The following is a 21,885-nucleotide window of genomic DNA, read 5'->3' as shown; positions in this document are numbered from 1 at the left end:
TAGTGAGAGGAGGTTAAATACATCTTATGCTCACCAGCTGTTCCATTTTTTTTTTTCAGGTTAACTGCAGTATTGTTGTGCAAGGATCAGTCATGAGCTAGTTGTGCTCACCTTGACACAAAATTCGTCAGAAAGTATGAACAAAATAAGCTTAGGGTAATAAACCTACCTACAACAACTATATCAAGCACTTCAATGTTGTTTCCAATCTCATTGAAAACATCAAACAAGTATATGCCTGTATAATTTTTTTGTGACATTCTAGAGTATAAAGGTTCCATTCACTGATGGCAGAATTATTTCTTTCTCCCAATGGATGTTTTTCAGGCCCATCTGTGATGGCGAGTTACTCTGTGTTCTACATGCCATAGTGACATTTCTCCTTCCTTAACATTTTCTGATGGATATACTAATGCTGTAATATTTTGGGGAGGAACTGCAAAGAAAAGAAATGCAACAAAGAGAAGCAAAAAAATCCTGAGGTGTCCAGCTGCTTGTACACACAAAGTACTAACCCAGTTAATGGATTCACCATACTATTTGAGTACATAGCTTTAGATGCTATTGTCACTAAATTTCACACACTACAGTCAACAGACACTGACAGAAAGAACATTTTATCAGCTTATGGAGTATGTTCTTATCTTTCTACATTATAATTAGTATTTTCTTATTTTCCATTCATTGTTTATTCATTTGAGTTCATGAAAGTACACAGACCAAAGATTCAGAGGTTGATGTCTTCTTTCAAGAGAAGAGAAACAGAAAAGGCAAGGGCAGAAGTCCTATAACAGTATGTTTTTTTTCACTAGGTTCCACAATTTTACATCTCAAAGGCAGAACTATGAAAAATTGTGAAGCAGCAATTATTTTGTGCATCTACAGTTTTGGACAGAAGCTTTTATTAATACTAAGATCTTACCATCTATGACAAGAATCTGTGTAAGTCATCTCAGTTTTCTAAAGACTACTAATTCTTAGTGGGACTAGAGATATTAACAGGGTACAGCTGTTATTTTACTAAACCTTTGCCATAAAGCACTGTGTGCTTTCTCAGTTCATTATTCTACCTGCTCACATGTTCCTGCATCCTTTAGCTGAATCCTGTCTATTGTGTATTTGTCATCATTGAAACAGTAGATGGCAAGATGGCAGTAGATGGTTGTGATCCCATCACCTATCTTCTTTCACAGGGTAGTCTTAACAGATGCAACATATGTAGACTTGCATAAGATGGTAACACTTTCTCCCCTTGTTACTGTACTTGAAGGGAAAACAGTGTATTTTTGGGTGCAGCTGCAAAACTAGCAAGGAATAAGGAAGAGAGATGGATTGGTGGCAGAAGTGATCATTAAACAACACATTGTTGCTATGCAATAAACAGAAGTAGCAGGGCTAAAATCAGAGAAGTTTGTTGGCTACTGAAATTAAAATTGTGCAATGTAGCAGAATCAAGACACGTACGCTGAGGAAATCAGCATTTGGTAGGTCTTAAACGCAGCTTGTGAGAACAGGATGGAGGGTTTTAACTCAAGGGAGAGCCAAGGGGCTGTAATGCAGTCCCTCCACAGAGAAGTTTCATCATGTAGTTTCTCTTTGAATCTTTTGTATGTGGTGTCTGGATCCTCCGCTGAGACCTATTTGGAAGAAAGTACAGGCCCTGCGTAGCTTTTTTGCCTTGTGCATACATTTGCCTAAAGGAATGGGTGATGGAGGCTCAAGGGACATGAGAGCTTTGCATAAGCTTCCTGTGCTAAGGCAGATTTCCCCCTTCATTGTTAAATGATTCCTAAATGTTTAATGACATTAAAGTCATGTTTTAACTCAAATGATAACAAAGACACAATTTCCCCATACTTCACAGAATGAGATCTGGACATAAAAAAAAAACAACAAAAAAATGTGTTCTCTGTTGTTCTACATACCTTGAACAAGTAAATTCACAGATTTTTCTTCTTTGCCAAATTTATTATAAGCTTCACATTCATAAAGCCCCAGATCTTGAATTTTAATGTTCTGTATAGTTAATGTTGCTTCTTTAAAAATTTTCTCAGACTCCCCACTGGATTCCTTTTTCTTCCAAGAGATCAAAGGAGCTGGATTGCCAGAACTAGTACATTCCATTGTCACAGTTTCTCCTTCTTTTACAACAGCAGCAGGGATAATGGAGATCATAGTATTCCTTGGTCCATCTGAAAGGAAGAACTCTGTAGTGAACCCTTATTGAATGTTTTAGATATGGACCTAACATGTCCTACTGGATGCCCGAAGTTGATTTATTTTTCTTTTTCAGAATAAGTAAAGCCCTCAGTATCAGAGCTTCCACACAAACTGTCTATAGCTTAAAGGTATCAACCAAGTCCTTCTAACCAAGAATGTTAAGGCAGAGCTTTTTTTCTGAGTAAAGACTGTCATTACATTAAAGATTTCATGTCTTTGTTTTGCTTATCAGCACTGCTCCTCAGGCAAGAGCACAGGACTATGCTGATTTTTGTATACTCAGAGGATTTTGCTTAGTTTGGTGGTTACATTTATCACTGAAGTGGGTGGAGAATTAACTGGTTATTTTTAAAATGATTGGGAAAACATTGCACATACTTACACTCCACGTTAAGTGTAATTTCACTTTCACTTTCCCCAAACTTATTTTTTGCTACACATTCATAGTTTCCTCCACTTAGGAACGTCACAGATGGAAGGAGAATTCTCCCCTCACTGTAAGGCCTTGTGTCTGCACCGTCAGATTTTCTCCTTAAAATAATCTTGGGAGGAGGGTTGCCGTCAGCAGAACATTGTATTGAAACGTTTTCTCCTTCCTGAACTGTTGTAGAAGGCTCAATGGAGAGTTCTGTGAATTTTGGAGCACCTGCATGACAGAAGAAAAGGCTATATAAGGTTGGCTATATAAGGTTATACCAATACTATAACAGGCTGTAAAAAGTTGATCTAATGCAAAAGTGCTAAAGATGGAGAGGGTTATAAGAAACTAGGAAGTGCTTACTCAAGGATCTGTTCATTTTGGTTTTGGTCCCAGACTTTACCTGAGACTTTTGGCTTTACTGAAATGGTAGCAACAATAACACTAATATTCCCAATGGTTTTATTATTAAATTACTACTACATTTACTACTAATGCCCAAAGCTACTAGTTCAGAAAAGGAAGTTGTGCTGTCCCTCTAAAATTGCTATGGACATTAGCATTTTAAGCAAATAACAATGCCCCCCACTTCACCACTTTCTCAAATTCTTTTATCACTCTAAGTGTGGCACTGCAGGAAATGTATGAAGGTGTGCATGTACAGCAGCACTACAGAGAAAATGAGCTGAAAATTAAGCAGAGAAATTAAAAGCACAGCCCATAAAGAGCAGCAGTAAATTGAAAGCTAAATCCTGAATGCATAACAGAGGCAGCCCCTTAATTTCTTAACTGTCAGTTTCAGCATCCTCCAACCCAGAGGCACCTGAATAATGCAAGCACAATTCAAGCAGACTTGTACCTTGTACAGCAACATTCATAGCTGCTTTCTCTGTTTTATTAGTTACCAGATTGTTTACTTCACAGAGGTACAATCCTGAATCAGTGAAATGGACTTGGGGAATAAAAAGGGTACTGTTTTCTATCAGATGCTGAATACTTTCATCAGCCAGATGCTTTCTCCAAACTATTTGTGCTGGAGGATTACTTTCAGTCACACATGTGAGTTTTAGAGGGTCTCCTTCCATTGGGTACTTGCCTGGAGAAGCAGTAATGTTAGTATTTCGTGGACCAACTGGAAGAGAACAAAAGAGTGACAAGGCAGAAATGAGGAATGGTAGTTAATGAGGAATGGCATACACAGCTTTAGCTTCTCTAGAGGGAAATTTCACACAATACCAAGAAAAAAATTAATGTGTTCCAGTGACACAGTAGGACAATTTTTCCAGACTTGAGAAGACATTTAGTTTGCAGCATTGAAAGCTGAAAGCTTACATTTGTCTCCCCATTGTTTAGGACTATAAACTTAGAACTGCTAAGCATACAATGGCAATTTAAAAAACAATCATATATCTTCATGCTGCCATTTTAATTCTGGCTTTACTCTCTGACTGAGCACCAGGCAGGAGAATGAGAGAGGATTTACTAAAGAATTACCTAACTTCTGTCAGGAGCAGCAGTGGATATTTAATGACTCAATGACTGTTACTAAGTACAACAGAATTCAACTGATTACAGCAGATTATCTACAAAAATAATAGAGATGAGAAGTGTAGATTATAAACGATTTATAGCACACACTTCTTGAAACCATTCTGTGAAACAGTACTTGGTGCGAAAGCCCCAGAATAAAAGTACTTACAGTCTGCATTCAGTTTCTTAGAAGTTACTCTTTCTTTGGGTTCAAAGTCCATATCAGCAATTGGCAACTTGGCTACACAGGTAATCTCTTTCCCAATATCGTCAGCTTTGAGATTAAATGAATATGCCACAGTTTTGGTCTCCACATTTGTGCTGACCTCTTCATGAAATGTCTTCTCAAAAAGAACATGTTCCCCTTTCATTAGGAGTACTTCCAGGTGATCAGAAGGGTACACATTAGGAATTTTACAGATGACAGTAGCTAGCTCTCCAGAAACTAAGGATGGGCTGATCTCAATGACAGGATCACTGGGGAAAGCTAAAAGAATAAAATAAATTTCTTTAGTTTAGTAGAGATGAGCTCTAGGATCAACGTGAGACTAAGACACAGACATCACAAATCTTTAGAGACACTTAGAACATGACCTTACAGCAACTTTATCACAAAACATGTCTTGATATAAAGACATACAAGTCTTTTATAAGCACTTCATGTGCTAACAAGAATTATATTTGTACATTTGTCCAAATATAATCACAAATGATCTAATAAGATCCAGCAGGGCACCTAGACAATGATACAGCTACCTAAATATAGCCATCCAGAGTAATCCATATATCCCATTTTCTGTGTTGCTAAGTTTAAATACCACTACCCTGCAAATTGCAAAGGCTTCAATTAGGTGCTCTGCATCTCAATCACATTGAGGCTTTTAAGAAGAATTTCACATTTTTACTTACAGTAAATTTCTACTTTGATACTCTTCTCTTTTTTGTCTTTCTCACCACAGAAGACAGTGCACAGATAATCATGAGAATTCACAACTCTAACTGGATTCATAATCAAGGTAGAGTAGGTCTTATGGTTGTTCACTGTTCCTCCAAGGGGGTTGTCCATCTGGGTCCTCCAGGAAAAACTTGGTGATGCGCAGCCAGTAGTATTGCATGTGAGTGTGAGTGTTTCTCCAATCTGTGCAACAATTCTGTTAGCAGGCACAATCTCCATTTCAAAAGCTTTAACTACAACAGGGAGAACATACATAAGCTCAGCAGCATTCTCAATATTTACTTTCCCTTTTCTTTCATGTTTTACTGCGACATGAGGACATTACTTTGCAAGCTGACTCCACAGTATGCAGAAGTTAAACTAATAAAGCTCACACAGTAGTTTACATTTCAAAAATACCCTACAAACATTATTATTTTTTGTCTAAGATAATACAGACTCAGATGTCTTTAACAGACAGTTCTCAGGTATAACATGGCATAAATCTAATGTAGAGAAGATAAATGTATTGTTTTTTTGGTTGGTTTGGGTTGGTTTTTTGGTCAGGTAGATCTGGTACTCAAAATTTTGTAACATTTGAGAGGAACATAGCAAGGATAATTGTGGAATCATTTTCAACAGGACACTTAGTACCAAACTTGAATGATGCTATCAGGAATGAGTAACAATCAAATATGCAGTGATATACTGCAGTTGTCTCCTAGACTGTCTTTTAGCAAACTCGATTAAAAAATGGTTGTGTCATTTCAGAGTACAGAAAAGCTCAAAGTAAATGTCAGGGGCAAAAAAGCTTTCTGACATTTTGACAGAACTACTTAATTGATAGTTGTATTCACTGAAATGTAAAAGAAACAGGAACAAAGAGAAATAAAGACAAAACAGTAAACTATAGGTCAGTTAAGACATAACAAAATTAAAACCAAATTAAGCAAACAACAACCCCCAACTTACCAGTCATTAACAAACACAAAATTATTACCACATCTTGGCTGGTTCTTCCCATCTCTTTTAACATTTGTAATTACTGTTACTAGGTAAAGAAAGTAAATTCAAAAGCCTTGCTTTCTGTTTTCGGTGAAGAAGCACATCGGGATCCTGCTGCTCTGCAACACTTTATCAGAATAGCTCCAGCCTGCTCTTTATAAAGGCCCTCCTGGCGGTGGAGCGGGAAATCCCGGGACGGGGAAATCCAGGGCAGAGAGAAAGCGAGCCTTGCCGGGTGGTGCCGCCGGGCTCGGCGCCCTCTGCTGCTCCTGGCAGCACGGAGCGGAGAACCTAGGAAACTGGGCAGGAACTACGGCAACACGGTCATGACCAGGTTTGGATACACTAAATTAAGATCTGATCCTGCAAGCAACTGATAAAATGAAAGAATGTGGGAAACTCCAAAGAATTGAATGGCACTATATCTCAGACAGAAAAGTTACTCGTTTACTTTCAGTGCAACTATTTTTGCAAGCCTGAGTCCTGAAATACTACCAACGATACTCAGTTCTTTGTAGGTAGCTTTATCTAACTCGGTGTTCCCTTTGAAAATTGTGCCGCCAGTTTAAGAGCAGACATTACTCACGCTCCTAAGTATTTTTGATCCCTACAAATGAAGAAATAAATTAGATAAGACTTGATAAGCTTGATTTAGGCTCATCCTGTTTGGATTAACTGAACTAATTTTCCCAACTCTGCTTAAAAAATGTCTCTAAAATGTCCCTCTTTCAAAATGCTGCTGGTATGCATTACATTACTGATATGCCTTTCAGACCTCCTAGGCCCTTTTTATGCATCATTTAAGTACAACAATTGATAATACAGCTCTGGGCCTTTGGCTTCCAGCAGGAACAAGAATACCATTTGGAGTATTACTGGCTAAAATAGTGACAATATCATGAAAAAAGATGACATTTTCAGTGTTTTCTTTTCAACTGGGAAATGTTATGAATGCAAACAATAGTTGAAGGTTTCCAAATCCCGGTTGTTTATTTATTCAACCACTTGAGTAGCTCACGTTAGTCAATTATGAACCACCAAATAAAAACAGCATGAAATTCAAAACAAAACATGTATGTCTTCAAAATATCTGGCAAATAATTTGGCATGTAATAGTTTGGTCATTCGATGTCTATGAAATATTGTCATCATATAGTATATTTTTAAAATTCAAATATCTAATGCATGAGTAATAATTTGGAAACACAAAGGCTGAAGCAACAATGTAGTAAATGCCAAAGAAAGAGAATAGCTGAAAAGCTGGCACAACCCCAACGTGTCGCTTTCTGAGTCTGGCAAATCCTATGGTTAATAACATAATACCAGCTATAAAATGCCACGTTCAGGTGAGAGCAGTACCAGGGGACACAAGGGCCTATAAGCAGTGTGTCTTCTTCAAGGAACAACTATTTTCTCCATTTTCCTTGATTGCAGCTGACCCTACATTTGCATCCTCATCAAAGGATAACTGCACAGCACAAGCTGCTGCAGAAACACACTAGGTAAAATACAAAGCATCAACCACTTATCATAATACTTTTATCATACAATTCATCATATAATATGATCATTATACACTTGTCATAAAGTCATCAATACAAAAGGAATGTCATGATTGTATGAAGGTAAAATGGTGAACTCAGGTAAAAGTATGTCTTCAAAATAATAATAACAAAAACAATATTCAGAAATATGAAAAACCAGAATGATCCAAGAATTAGCTGGAAGATAAAATAAACAGGAAAATCTGAAGCACCTAGTGATGCCTAAGCAAAAGTCACTAAAGCTGACATTCACTGAATTTCATAATATATTATTTTTATTACCATCATAATTGGTTTTATTAAAACAAGAGAAAAAAAAATCCTAAGTGTCATGAAATTCAGTGAAATGTTCCTGAAGTACCAGAAATCCAAAATCTACCCAAGGTAGGTAACAATGGCTACAGAATATGATTTTACTCACATCAAAGGGTTTTGCTGAGGAAAATTGAACTCTCTTAGTTATGTTGTAAATAAATACTTTTTGATCACAGGCACAGAGAAATGAAACTCTTCCGCTTTGACTGCTTAAGTAATCATAAGCTACACTGAAGAAGAAGAGGCAAAATTTCCTTTTTTCTGGGAAATTGGTTTCCCACAAGACACAAGAAGATATAAATACAGGAGGTCACATCCACATGCTGGAAAAATTGTAATCAAGTCCTTCATCAGATAACGTGAAATAGGAAGTAACCGTGATCCAGCTCTCAGTAAATTAAACTGGATAGCTGCCATTGACTTTACTGGAGTTGGATCCCTCCTAGAGGAACTACTATACTGAGTGATTAGACAGATTTAACTCAGACAGTACAGGTAAGAGCACGGTTAGCCAACAAATACTATTAAAGGAAGTGCTGCCAAAAAATAATAAACCTCCTCCCAACCTCTTAAAGCTTGCTCTTTACCCACCTTCAGATGTCCAGTTACAAATGTGAGCCTTACACGTATTTTTTTAAAAAGATGTACTTTACTGGTGCTCCTATTACTCTCAGCATCAGTCTGCAAATAGAAAAATGAATATTAAGTTTGCTTATTTTCAGAACTGGCTGTTCTGTCTGAAAACAGAGGTCAGCTGACAAACGTTAGTAGTTGACCTTAAGGGTTGGAATAATCCAGCTTTTTATTCAAATCCACAGAGAAGGATGTTAGGGATAAAAATAGAGGATACACTGGATTCACAGTGAGATTGAGTATTAAAGAGTCATCTGGAAGAACTCCTATCACAGGCAGAGAGTAAATGAAAACAGTAATGTAACACATATTACAAAAATATTGCTCAAGGCAAATGAGATTAAAAGAATTAAGCACTGGGGTGTAAATATTTGTTTTCCAGTACATCTAGTAATCAAAAGAGACTTTCCTTGGGCTTTGATGGATAAACAAAGATAAAAAAATTGTGTCCCAGAATGGACTTTGGAAATACTGAACACATCATTTTTGGTCTGGCATCCTTCAGGAAATGAAGATTTACTTTCAGTTACTTTTTTGGAATGTTAGAAAAGGAAAGCATTCAGAACTGTGCTACACCTTTAGTTTAAGTCATACTTCTACAACCCTGCTAAATATCTATACAATGAATCTCAATTAATTTCCTATAGATGAAAGAGTAAGTTCTTGATGTCATAATGAATCAATTGAACAAAATGCACATGCTAGTTACCCTACATTTCTAACTCTTTCCCTGCACTCTTTCCCTACACTCTATCAGGGAGACTAGTAGGGGAAAGCTCAAAGGCTAAAGCAGAATTTGGCCTCTTAAAACATTCACCACTGAGTTTGTGATACATGGCCCAGGACCTATGGAGAAGAGGGCTATCTTTCTCTTTTGGCAGGGGAGATGTTAAAAAAAAAAGAAAAAAAAAAAGGAGAAGGAAACTCATTTGATTCAGCATTCTGTTTTCTGTGTCAGCAGTCAAATGCCTCATGGCATTTCATCCCCATTACCTGCATCTAGAACCACCGTTGGGGATTTCTGCTAAAAATACCCAGTGCTAGAATAATAACTTCTATACAGAGCTCCAACAGAAAAAACATATACAACATGTTTATTACTAAGCATCTTTGTGTACTGTCAGCCTGACAGGACAGAATCCTTCTGTGGAAGTCATGACATTCATGCAGCACTACAGGCTGGGGTAGGAGTGGCTGGAGACCTGCCAAACAGAAAGGGACCTGGGGGTACTGATTGACAGCCAGCTGAACATGAGCCAGCAGTGTGCCCAGGTGGCTAAGAAGGCCAATGGCATCCTGGCCTGCAGGAGCAGGGAAGTCATTGTGCCCCTTTACTCAGCACTGGTTAGGCCACACCTTGAGTACTGTGTCCAGTTCTGGGCCCCTCAATTTAAGGACACTGAGAATCTTGAACGTGTCCAGAGAAGGGCAATGAGGCTGGTGAGAGGGCTTGAGCACAAGTCCTACAAGGAGAGGCTGAGGGATCTGGGGGTGTTTAGCCTGGAGAAGAGGTGGCTCAGGGGAGACCTTATTGCTCTCTACAACTACCTAAAGGATGGTTGTAGCCAGGAGGGGGTTGGTCTCTTCTCCCAGGCAACCAGCACCAGAAAATGAGGACAGTCTCAAGCTGCACCATGGGAAGTTTAGGCTCAAGGTGAGGAGAAAGTTCTTCACAGAGAGAGTTGTTAGCCATTGGAATGGGCTCCCCAGGGAGGTGGTGGAGTCACGGTCCCTGAAGGTGTTCAAGAGGGGATTGGACATGGCACTTGGTGCCATGGTTTAGTAGTCATGAGGTGTTGGGTGACAGATTGGACTTGATGATCTTTGAGGTCTTTTCCAACCTTATTGACTCTATGATTCTATGATTCAGGGGAGAAGATTCAGCTAAGTCTGACTTAACACTTCTTCAGCCTCAGATTATAGGGATGTTACAAAAAGCTCATACTTTAGGTCTCCCCCTTCAAACTGCATCCCTCACCCATCTCATGGAAGAGCTCCTTGGGAGGCATACTGGACATCTGAGTTTAAGTAAGCCTTTTAACAGAGCTTCTGATGCTTTATGGAAGCAGTGGAATGAAGAGTCTTCATAATACAAAACACAAAAAGTATCTGATACCTCCACAGTATGACCATGCCTAATGAATAAAAGCAAAGAGAATGTGTTGTAACTAAAATGAGAACTATTCTTGGAGAGAAAACATATCTGCATCAACAAAGAGGGTTCTCATCAGGCCCTATAATCCAACATGAAACTGGAGGATATGGATGAATATTGCTGATTATGTGATTTATACAACAATGACCTGCCAGCCTCAAAACTGCCAGTTCTCAGCAACCTCAACAGCCCGTTTCATGGGTTATATACTGTCTTTTCTTCCTCAGTGCCTACTGGCTTTTTGGCTCCCAGAGATTCCCTGACCCTTTGCATTCTTTAACTCCCTCAACGTTCTTTCTCATCACTTGACAATAATACAACCTCTGTAGATACTCCGAGAGGGGGAGGAGAGCACCACTGACTACCTATAATTTTCATCTCTGGATGGGAAGGATGAGCTCTACATGCAGATCTATTTAAGGGGTTGTGTCTCTTTCAGGAATTGTAACTTTGTTCCTAGCTACAAAAAGAACACCAACGCGTTACCCTGTAACCCACATCACACCTTACAATTGTACACCACATCTCACTTGTCATCTATTGAAAAAAGGAAAAAAAGAAACAGCTTAAGAAAGTTTTGTCATCTGCTTCTTTCCTTTTTCTGGAATTTCTGAAATACTATATATAAAAATAAATGCTTCCTCCATTGTCTTTCTCAGGCACCAACTCCCCAGCTATGACACTTCCTGTTTGGTCAGCCAGAAGGCATTAATATTGCACAAAAGATGCCAGATAAAATAATACAGAAGTATGGTAACTTGAATAGACTACAAAACAGTTAATTTCTTATTTTCTTCTATTCAGAAGCATTGACTGTTTCACTTCATAGAAGGAACAATAAGTTAATCTAAAAAAGAAATACAAGCCACCAGAGAAAGAAATCCCTGAATTTAATCTTAGTCTTTTGTTCCTGGCAAAAACAAGCTGTGGAAATTCCAAATCTCACTTGGAGGAAAAAGAAAGTATGATTTTAATAGTGATGTATGAAAAAGTGAAACTGTTGAATAGTCTTTGAATTCCCAAACTCAGGGTGACCTCAAACTGTAGGTCAGACTATGCTAGTCTGGGTAGCTGAGCTTCCGCTGTCTTCAGTGACATAAGTTATTTTAAAAAATATATATTTTTTGCAATATTCTCTAGTGTAAATCAAGAGCCAAATTCAAACATGAGCCTTGGAATATTCGGAATCTCTTTGGGAATTTTGAAGTAAGAGTCCAGATCTACTGTTCTTTTGAGCCAAAAATACTGAAACATGTCAAAGTCATTTGTTCTCATTGGAATTAGAGTTTTTCAGACAAAGCCATTTGAAATGGTCAGAGTAAAATAACAAAACAGAATTTTGGTCAAAGTGCAAATGCTGGCTGGAACCTGGGATAAGGCAAGATAAAGTCAGTTGAAAACATTTAACAAGGGATACGACCGATTTACTTCATTCCTCCAATGTTTCACATGAAATTCCAATGCCTCTAAATATTGTGTGCCTGTTATGGGTTAAGTTGAACATTTGCTGCTGTTATTTAAAACCATCCTGCCTCATGCCAGCTTTAAAATAAGAGTGCTGGCTGGAGCAAAGTATGATGGGGCTTGAAGTATGGATTGTAACATGAGAGGCTTCTTGTTCTGGCTGCTGCTTTTGGGTTCCACGTTTTTGGGCGGTGGCTCTCTTCTGCTGGGATGGCAGCAGAACAGGGAGGGATGGGTGAGTAGTTTGGGTTTTTAGCTTGTTTCCTTCTGCTTGCTGCTGTGCTTTTGCTGCAGATAGGTTAAGATAATTGCTATTATTATTATTATCACCTCATTTATTCAATAAAATCTTATCTCAACCCTTTGTCTCACCCCAGAGTTTTTTCATATGTTACTTTTCCCTCACTTCTTTGTTGCAGGGAAAAGGCTGTGTTATGCTAGCACAGTACCTCATTAAGGCCAGCATTTTTAAGTTAACCATGAAGAGTGGAGAACTTTTTGACCAAGCTTTCAGCAGCAGCTGCTCTTCAAGGCACTTCTAGATTCTCGACTGTGGGAAAATGGAGGTCAGTCACTTCCCTATTTCTCACCTCCTTCTTGCTCTTCAGTCATGAGGTATGTACATCCCTATGGATCCAGGAATACAAAGGGGAATGATAAGAGAAAAGTCTGCAACAGACCATTCCAGCTGAAACAAACACAGAAATCAGATTCTCCTAGACAGGCTACTGATAAGTGCACTGCTTCTAATTGCTTATCCTTCATCTTGTCTATCATACTACTTCATATTCTTATTCATACTTCATATTCTGAAGAGTTGTGCCCAGCTCTGCAGGTGTTATTTTTGCTGCATTGCATTACGCAAATGTTATCTTTGTAGTCCCACAGTGGACTGGCTCACTAACAGAAATGTTACACAAATACCAGAAAGGAATTAAATGACTTAACATTTCATAATTTCTGAACCTTCCATGTGGGTAAGGATTAAAGGGATTGGGAGTTCTAAAGAAAATGACCCTCCAAAGGGAAACAAGAATGAATGAACTGATTTTTACTTCTGTCAAGCCACAATGACACGTATCCAAGGGGAAGCATTTTGCAGTAGCAAAATATGTGTGTTTGTGTGTGTCCATAGACAAATAAACTCAGTGACACTTAAAGCCAGCTGCAAGTCTGTCAAAGGATCTGGCGCCTTTCCTTTATCTCTTGAATGTGCTCTACCATAAATGAACAATATGCTAATTTGATACTTAAACAATTTCTCTCTTTATTCTCCCCCCCACCCCCCCACCCCCGAGTTAAGTATCATCTTAACTACTTGCTTTGTTAACACTTTCCTGGAAGGAATCCTGGTAGGATAAAGACAACGGACAGCCAAATTTTTCTAGACAAGCAAAGGTAAGAAAGATGTACATTGCTGGATTTATGCCTCCTTTAAAGGCAATTACTTGGCTAGGCATCAAAGCCTCAGTCCTTGTTGTGTGATACGGACAACTGAGCAAGAATGACTTTCATAGTTGTGTCACCCTCTATCACAGACAACATTACTCCCTGGTGATAAGAGAGGCAACTTGAGAAATGTGATGCATGTTTGAAATTGCTGTCAGGCAGGATAAAGGTCTGTGCGGTATTAGCTTGAGAAATGCCTGACTTTCAACATTCCCATGCTTCTTAGGTAGGGATCCTCCTGAAATTTCCCAGAATTACATGAGAATAACAATTCATAAGGAACAGATAGTTTAACAACTCTTTTGGTTGGATAAATTTTGCCTCCATTGGCTTAATTTCTGACTATAATTATCTCCAAGCTATGAAGAAGAGATACAAGTACCTCTCTCCCAATAGTTCAGCTCCAGACAAATGCTCTACCTATAGGATTTTCTGGCCAAGGTTCTTTCCCTGCTGACTGGGTCAGACAACCATGTAGCTACTGCTAGGACTTTTCATTTGGAAGCTGAGACATCCTAAAGAAAACAAAGTGTTTCTGTGCAGCCCACAGGTTCTAAAAGATAAGGAAGATACATAAATGTGGCATATGTGGTGCTGAATTCTTTTGTAGATCAAGAACCAAATCCATTTAAATCCTGGTAGGCTCACTGAGCTTGAGATGAGTTTTACCTCTGCAATGTCTTTCTGTATTCTGGATATCAAGGAGCACGGTGAGTTGGTATCTGCAAGACCATCAGGATCAGGGCAATAGAATATCCAGGGGCAGGTTCAATGGTGAATTCACCAAGATTTTGAGGAAATTATCTTACACTCAGTTTTCTAGATTCTGAATGAATGCAACACAATTATATCACACTGAAAAGGAATACTCTCTTGTAGTTCTCTATTACTGATTTCAAATGTTTGATATAAAACTACCAGCCATTAAATGATTTGTTATTACATTTCATTACACTGATTCATCTGCTACAGTGCCAAGAGCCAGCTGCTGACTTTGCTTTTCTTGAATTTTCAGATGTCTTGTGTCATGACTGCATTGAATTTTGTGTCATGAAGAGATGTTCATTCTGCCTCTAAGGTCAGCATATGGACCTTGCTGTAGTTTATAGCTTCAGAAAATGTGTTTGTACGTAGCTCTCAGGATCTCAGACAATTTGAGAAAAACTGTTTCCCTTTATCCTGCATATTGTATTTATTAATTGGAATGTTACTTTTTTATTTATTTTACATGTGGCTGATTAACTGGAAAATTAATAAATGTCTTTTAAAATATTATTATAAAGTTTTCCTATTTAATATAAAGGAAGACAAATGTTCAGGTAGACTTTGTAGCAGTATGATTACAAGAATGAACAGAAATTTATCATAAGGTTCAAAAGCAAACAGTGTTTAAAAATCCATAACTACCTGGGGGAAAGCAATTACTAAATTAATGTGCACTATTTCCTAGCATCTACTAGAACATCCTGTTACTTTTTTTTTAATACAAGTGATAGCACTGCTTTCTCAGTTTTCAAAGGATTTGGACAACACAGCTGAAAAAGACCATTCATTGAGACTAAGTCTGCAGATGATTATCAATATTAATAAATTATTAATTCAAATTTTTGCATAACAGTCTTTTGTGAAGTTAGTTTCATTTTTGTGAATTATCTGCAAACTTACATTGATCTTTTATTTTACCAGTCTTCTTAATAAAATTTAATGTTTTAATTAATACATTCCGTACAATGGAATTTGCTTATTTAAAAACTCACTTTGTCCTTCCAATCCTGTTTCAGACAAGCAAAACTCAGACAGCCAAGTTCAGTACTTTGACTGGCAGACAAAATTATCCAAATTATCCATTGGACTTGACAGAGAATTGCCCTTTTCTGGCACATAGATATAAAAGAAACCATTGTGAATAACTGGAAATCCTGGCAGGATCTAATTAGAAGAAATAGGACATTAAAACAAGCATGAAATAATCTGTAATTTCTTGGTCATGTCATAATAACCATGTTGCATCAGTTGTAACAAGTTCGTAACTACTCTTTAAGGTCATTGAAGGTGAAACGCTATGGAGGTCTAACCTGATATGTGATAGAGAACTTCCAGTTTTATCTTGGCTGCAATTGTTAGCTGTGTCTCAAAAGAGAAATGTCTACATTATTCAAAAAGCTCTCTCAAGTACATGGAATGTCAAGAGCCTGGAGACAGTGTATAGCCTGCATTGTCACATCAGGGTTTACAACACACATCAGTGTTCAGTAACAGTGAACATGGCTTTGTACTTCCCAAATGAATATGCAGTATGTGCCCAGGAGCCCAGGGGAGCTTTAAAATCTTGTTGTTAAAGAGGAATGAAATCTGCCATTCCTGCCAGTGTAATAGTGCTTTACACACAGCTTAATTTCACAGGCTCTTCTATGAGAAATTTACTACTCAGATGAGAAATTTGCTACTCAATGTATGCAGGAATGCCAGACACAGCCACAAACTTTTATATAAAACTTCCAGTATCCACACAGTGAGAGGTTATTTGAAAGAGCAGTAAAATTCTTATGAACATCATCATTTCTTCTTACTCTAAAGTATAAAACCCTTCCTGACAAACCCCAGCTTCATCTCAGGAATCACAATTGCTCCACAGAACACAATAAACAATGCAGATAGAAGGAAAAAAATCCAACAAACAAACCAACCAAACAAACAACAGAAGAAAAAAAGAAAAAAGGGAAAACGGGAAATGGATATTAAGAAATAAAGGTCTTCTGGCAACATTATTAAATAGTCTGAAGTCTTCAGTATCTCACACATTTTAAGAAAAAAACTTTTATCTTCTCGAATAGTTGAAATGGAAGGACAAGTGGTGCTATCAAGTACAGTTCAAATAAAATACAGCATTATAGAGAATATTCTCCTATTTTAATGTATTATAAAACACTTGATGTTTTGAGTTGGAGGTTATGCTTTTTATGTTGTTACACCAGAATGAATATTTTTCATCCACAAATTCTGCTGCTGCCATTTCTCACCTAGAAGTATTTGCTTTTAATCTTCTACATATTTTAAAAGAAATGCAACTCTACTCCAAAACTTTTGACATAAAGGTCTACTTTTGTAAGAGAAAAAGAGTATTTCCAGTTAACTGAATATTCCTCTGAATCCTTCTCAGAATCATGGAAAGTAGGCAAGGAGATAGCTAGTACCCCAGATCTCACTCTTCCCTATTTACAGTGTTTCTGAACTCAAATCCTGTGTAAATGTGCTCATCAGTGTAGTTTTTATAAGGAGACAGAAATGGCATTTTCCAGACTTTGCCACATCACAGAGGTTTTCTTTTATCAAACTTAGATTTTTATCAGAACATATAAATACCTGCAGGGGATCAGTGTGAATTTTATTGAGTCAGAATCCCATCTTTGACACTGACCAAAACTATGAAAAGATAAAAGCTTCAGAACAGAGGCAGTGCAAGTGTGGGAGGCCAGTGTTAATGGGATGATCTTCAAGGCCAAATGCCAGGTCCTGCACTTGGGTCACAACAACCCCAAGCAATGCTACAGGCTTGGGGAAGTGTGGCTGGAGAGTTGTCTGGCAGAAAGGGACCTGGGGGTTCTAATACACAGTCAACGGAATATGAGCAGTGTGCCCAGGTGGCTAGGAAAGCCAATGGTATCCCAGCTTGTATGAAAAACGCTGTCTCTAGTAGGAGTAGGGAGGTGACTGTCCCCTTATACTCAGTTCTGGTGAAGCCACACCTCAAGTATTGTGTCCAGTTTTGGGCACCTCAGTACAGGAGAGATGTGGGAATTGATGGAACCAGTGCAGAGGAGGGCAACTAAGCTGGTGAAGGGCCTGGAGAGTAAGTCTTATGAGTAGCCACTGAAGGAGCTAGGGCTGTTTAGTTTGGAAAAGAGGAGGCTGAGGGGAGACCTCGTTGCTCTGTACAACTACCTGAAAGGACATTGTGGAGAGGCTGGTGCTGGACTCTTCTCACAGGTAATTTGTGATAGATCATGAGGGAATGCCCTAAAGCTACGACTGGATAGGTTTAGACTGGACATTCCAAAAAAAATTTTCACAGGAAGAGTGGTGAGGCATTAGAATGTGCTGCCCAGGGAGGTGGTTCAGTCACCAACTCTGGATGTGTTTAAAGGTCACTTGGACATGGTGCTTGGGAACATGGTTTAGGGGTGAACTCTATAGAGTAGGGTTCTTGGTTGGACTTGGTGATCCTGGGGATCTTTTCCAACCTGAATATTTCTGTGAACACAGTTGCTTACATAGTGACTTGGAGAGAGATGGTTTCTATGCATTTACTTTGTGCTTTTGAGTACATAATTCAATACCAGAAAAATCCTATGAGCAAATGGAAAGAAACCTGAGATTAGAAGGATATCTTTGCCATAACACAAACATTTGCAAACTTCATCACGAAGAACAATCTTTATCTAAAGAACAAAAGTTGGCTTTGCAACACTACTTGAAAATCCATGTCAAAAGTGATTTCAAAATACAAATAAATTTCAAAGGAAACATCTGATATAGTAAATTTCTAATGCATACAGTCAAAATCAGTTTATTTTCTCATGTGTTTCTTTCCCTTCTCCTCTTGGGAGAAAACTAGCATTTAACATTTTGGTAGCATCTATTACCACTCTTCAAACATTTCTCAATTTTAGCAGAAAAACCTCTACCTTGTCCAAAAATACCACGGATGAAAACTTTCTGTGGCTTCAGTCTTTTTCAAAACCCCAATGTCACACAGGGCATAAAGAAAGAAACAGGATATCCGAGTAAAGTACACAAAAATAGGAAGAAGTTTGTTTATGAAATGGCAACCAGAGTTCTGACATATGGCAAAGGAAAAAACATTGAGAATATTGTATAAGTTTTCTGACCCTTTTGTTTTGTTTTCCTGGTTGATTTATTCACCTTTTTTTTCTATCACTATGGTAAAGGCAACTATCCTTTGGAATGAAGACCATCTACCCTCCCCCACACTTCCTCCAGGACAGAGAAGAAAGAACATCAATTTATTGTCCTGACAAAGCTGGCCACCTGGACAGAGAGACCCATCACTCTCAGGCCATAAATGCAAGACTACAGTGTATTCTGGCAAAATCTGCACGAAGAACAAATAATCTGCTTCATTAGCAGCATTTACTATTGGTACACTTTCTAACTTACAGCAGTGGTCAACAGTAGGGGCCTCAGAAGAAGATGAAGGCTGCACATAACAGGCCAAGTTTGTCATGCACTGCTCTAAATTCTTTCCTTATTTCCTCAGAATATTATGTCCCCTTACTAGAAGCTTGACTTCCTTCATTAACCTGCCTTTTTTTAATGCACATATTATTCCTTCAACAGTGAAAAAACATAACCTTTTTTCTTTTTAAGTCAAAATCCACGCAGAAAGAACGATACATACATATTGAAGCATGTAAATTTGTATAAAATGCCAGCATTTTATCTCTAAAAACAGCAAGAAACTTCAGACAGGATCATTGCCTGAAATCAAAACCTGCTTAATTCAAGGAAATGCAAATCATTTTACTGGAAATGAGAGGAGTTCCCATTTATCAAAGCACCGTGCTTACTGTTCTTCAGATAAGAAAAGTAATCTTCCTTGTTTCATCTATCCTCTGACATTTATAACATTGTAGTTGCCTGCACTTAGGCTATGAGGTCTGTATACTACCTTTAATCAAAATGAATTATAGGAAGACAGATGAAAAAATGTGGAAAGAAAAAAAAAAAAGAAACTAAAGGTTTATGATGGTCTAGAACTTAAAATAATTGCCATGCAAAACCTGATATTCTGTTTTTATATTTTACACATGCCACCTAGCTATGGGACTTAGACAAGCATTGCTACACTTCTACACACACATCTACAGATTATCTTGTAGTTATCCTACATTTAGCTGTTTATATCCACAATTTAATCCCACCCTTTTATGTCCCTTTGAATGGATATCTTTCCCAGTTACAGTTTAAAACTCCTTAGAACTCAAAATGTTATGGCCTAAATACTAAAATTATTAAAAAGTTCTGTGCTATGTGAGACATATGCAGATGCATCAATATAATAAGTTATTAAGGTCTAAGTGACATACATACTGAATAATTACACTCAAAAGAGAAAAAGCATGTACCTAACTGTACTAGTATAGGGACAGAGAATTATGCAACATAGTCTGGCCAGGGCAGTGGTGGAGTCACTGTCCCTGGAAGTGTCTAAGCAGTGCATGGAGCTGGAATTTAGGGACATGGTTTAGTGTTGACCCTTCAGTGCTGGGTCAAAGGTTGGACTGGATGAGCTTGGAGGTCTTTTCCAACTGGATTTCTTCTGTGATTACAAGCTCCATTGGAATCCTTCTAGACAAACATTGAACCATGTTGTAGAAACATGTTGAATTATGCCAGTCATCAGAAGTGCTGTATTCTCTACAGGGCACATAAAGTGTATGGATACAAGGAGATAGGTATCTCAAACTCAGTTCTAGTTCTGTTTCAAAAGTTTTTGAAAAACCCATATCTTGCTTTGGTTTTGCCATCATTGTCCTGTGCTCACCGGCAGAACACAGAAGTGATCTCCTCAATGCAGATTCTCAACTGCTTTCAATTTCTTCATTGGTCTTTTCCTCCTGCGTAATACATTCAATTCCTTATCATATTATTACAGCTTTTTTGATTTGACACTCTAGTCATGTATTTTATAAATGTCCATACAGCATTGTTACCTAGTAAAGCATCACATTGATATGATAGTAACAGCAACAAGAAGAACAGAGATGGCAGTTAGCTGAAAAAAAACCCAAGGCAATTTAGAGACACTAATACTTTTTTATTCGCCTCTCTACCAAGAAATATGTGACCAGGGTAACTTGGCCATATAAACATTCATGAGATTTTCTACATGTAGGCCCCTTTAAATCTTGCCACTAATCAGGCATTGCAAGTTCTTTATTTGTAATAACTTCAGACAGTGAATTTTGATTATTTTGGACCAATTCAAAGAGGATGGAGACTTGTCCTCCTTTGGATGGACTTCAAAATGATGAATGACTGCCAAGGGAAGCAGCCTTTGCTAGGAAATGTTAAAACAATGCAATAGGTCACGGCAAGGTTCCCTCTAATTTTTTCATATGCAGCCTTTTGGGTCTCAGAGGGAGATAGGGTCTTTCATGTGAAAAAATATCCCCAACTAAATATTATTTACATTATCTTTTAAAAGGAGAAATGTTCTTCGGACATTGAAAACTAACTGTTATGTAGTAATGGGCTGCAGTGTTCTGCAGAATCTGTTCTCTGCATTCACAAACAGTATTACTCCAATCAACTATGTTGTATGTCTGTAACTGACATAAAATATGTCAGGATCAACACAGCTTGAGCAACAGTAGTGAAGAATTACTTCTTTCTTCATTACGGAGGGCAGGCAATATTTGGGTCAGCTGTAAGTGTATGCACTGGGGCTTGTACCATGCCCCTGGATGTGCTCTAGACAATTCAGGATTACAGAATCACAGAATAATATCCTGTTAGAAGAGACCTTGAAGATCATCCAGTCCAACCTTTGACCCAGCAATGAAGGGTCAACATTAAACCATGTCCCTAAGCACCAGGTCCACAAGCCGGATGAACACTCCCAGGGATGGTGGCTCCACCACTGCCCTGGGCAGACCATTCCAGTGTTTGAGAACTCTTTCAGCGAAGAAGTTATTTCCTAACAACCAGTCTAAACCTCCCTTGGCACAGCTAGTAACCATTTCCTCTAGTCCTGTCACTTGCCACCAAGGAGAAGAGACTGCCCTTGCTTGCTCCAGCCTCCCTTCAGGTAGTTGTGGAGGGTGATGAGGTCTCCCCTCAGCTTCCTCATCTCCAGACTGAACATCCCCAGCTCCCTCAGACGCTCCTTGTAGGCCAGGCTCTTCATGAGCCTTGTTGCCCTTTTCTGGACATGCTCCAGCACCTCAATGTCTTTCTTATAGAGAGGGGCCCAGAACTGCACACAATACTTGAGGTGTGCCCTTCACCAGCACTGAGTACAGGGAGATGATCTCTCCATGCTCCTGCTGGCCATAGTTTCTAACACTAGCCAGGATGCCGCTGGCTTTCTCAGCCACCTGGGCACACTACTGACTCATGTTCAGTTGACTGTCAACCAATACTCACAGGTTCTTCCCCAAGTTGCAGCTTTCCAACCACACATCCCCATGTCTGT

The 21,885-nt window shown here is 38.4% G+C and overlaps 1 protein-coding gene across 6 annotated transcripts in view; it reads right to left on the bottom strand.

Annotated features, from left to right (window-relative positions):
- Positions 1-21,885, bottom strand: part of VCAM1 (vascular cell adhesion molecule 1) — a 68,740-nt gene that overhangs the window by 25,421 nt on the left and 21,434 nt on the right. For 3 of the 6 annotated variants that reach the window (XM_068141037.1, XM_068141040.1, XM_068141039.1), the window contains 6 exons: positions 8,558-8,647; positions 5,078-5,356; positions 4,338-4,655; positions 3,498-3,770; positions 2,603-2,866; positions 1,926-2,192 (listed from right to left, as the gene is read on the bottom strand). In XM_068141037.1, the coding sequence (XP_067997138.1) occupies positions 1,926-2,192; positions 2,603-2,866; positions 3,498-3,770; positions 4,338-4,655; positions 5,078-5,342 (1,387 nt within the window). In that variant the 5' untranslated portion in view covers positions 5,343-5,356; positions 8,558-8,647. Of the gene's footprint in view, positions 1-1,925; positions 2,193-2,602; positions 2,867-3,497; positions 3,771-4,337; positions 4,656-5,077; positions 5,357-6,074; positions 7,103-8,557; positions 8,648-21,885 lie in introns of those variants that run through there. The other 3 variants (XR_010987656.1, XM_068141036.1, XM_068141041.1) reach the window with 2 other exon arrangements.

The sequence above is a fragment of the Melanerpes formicivorus genome, unplaced genomic scaffold, assembly GCF_026170545.1.
Source record: "Melanerpes formicivorus ecotype bairdi unplaced genomic scaffold, bMelFor1.0.p_v2 SCAF_7, whole genome shotgun sequence".
Lineage (NCBI taxonomy): Eukaryota > Metazoa > Chordata > Aves > Piciformes > Picidae > Melanerpes > Melanerpes formicivorus.
This window is presented reverse-complemented; position numbering and strand designations above follow the sequence as displayed.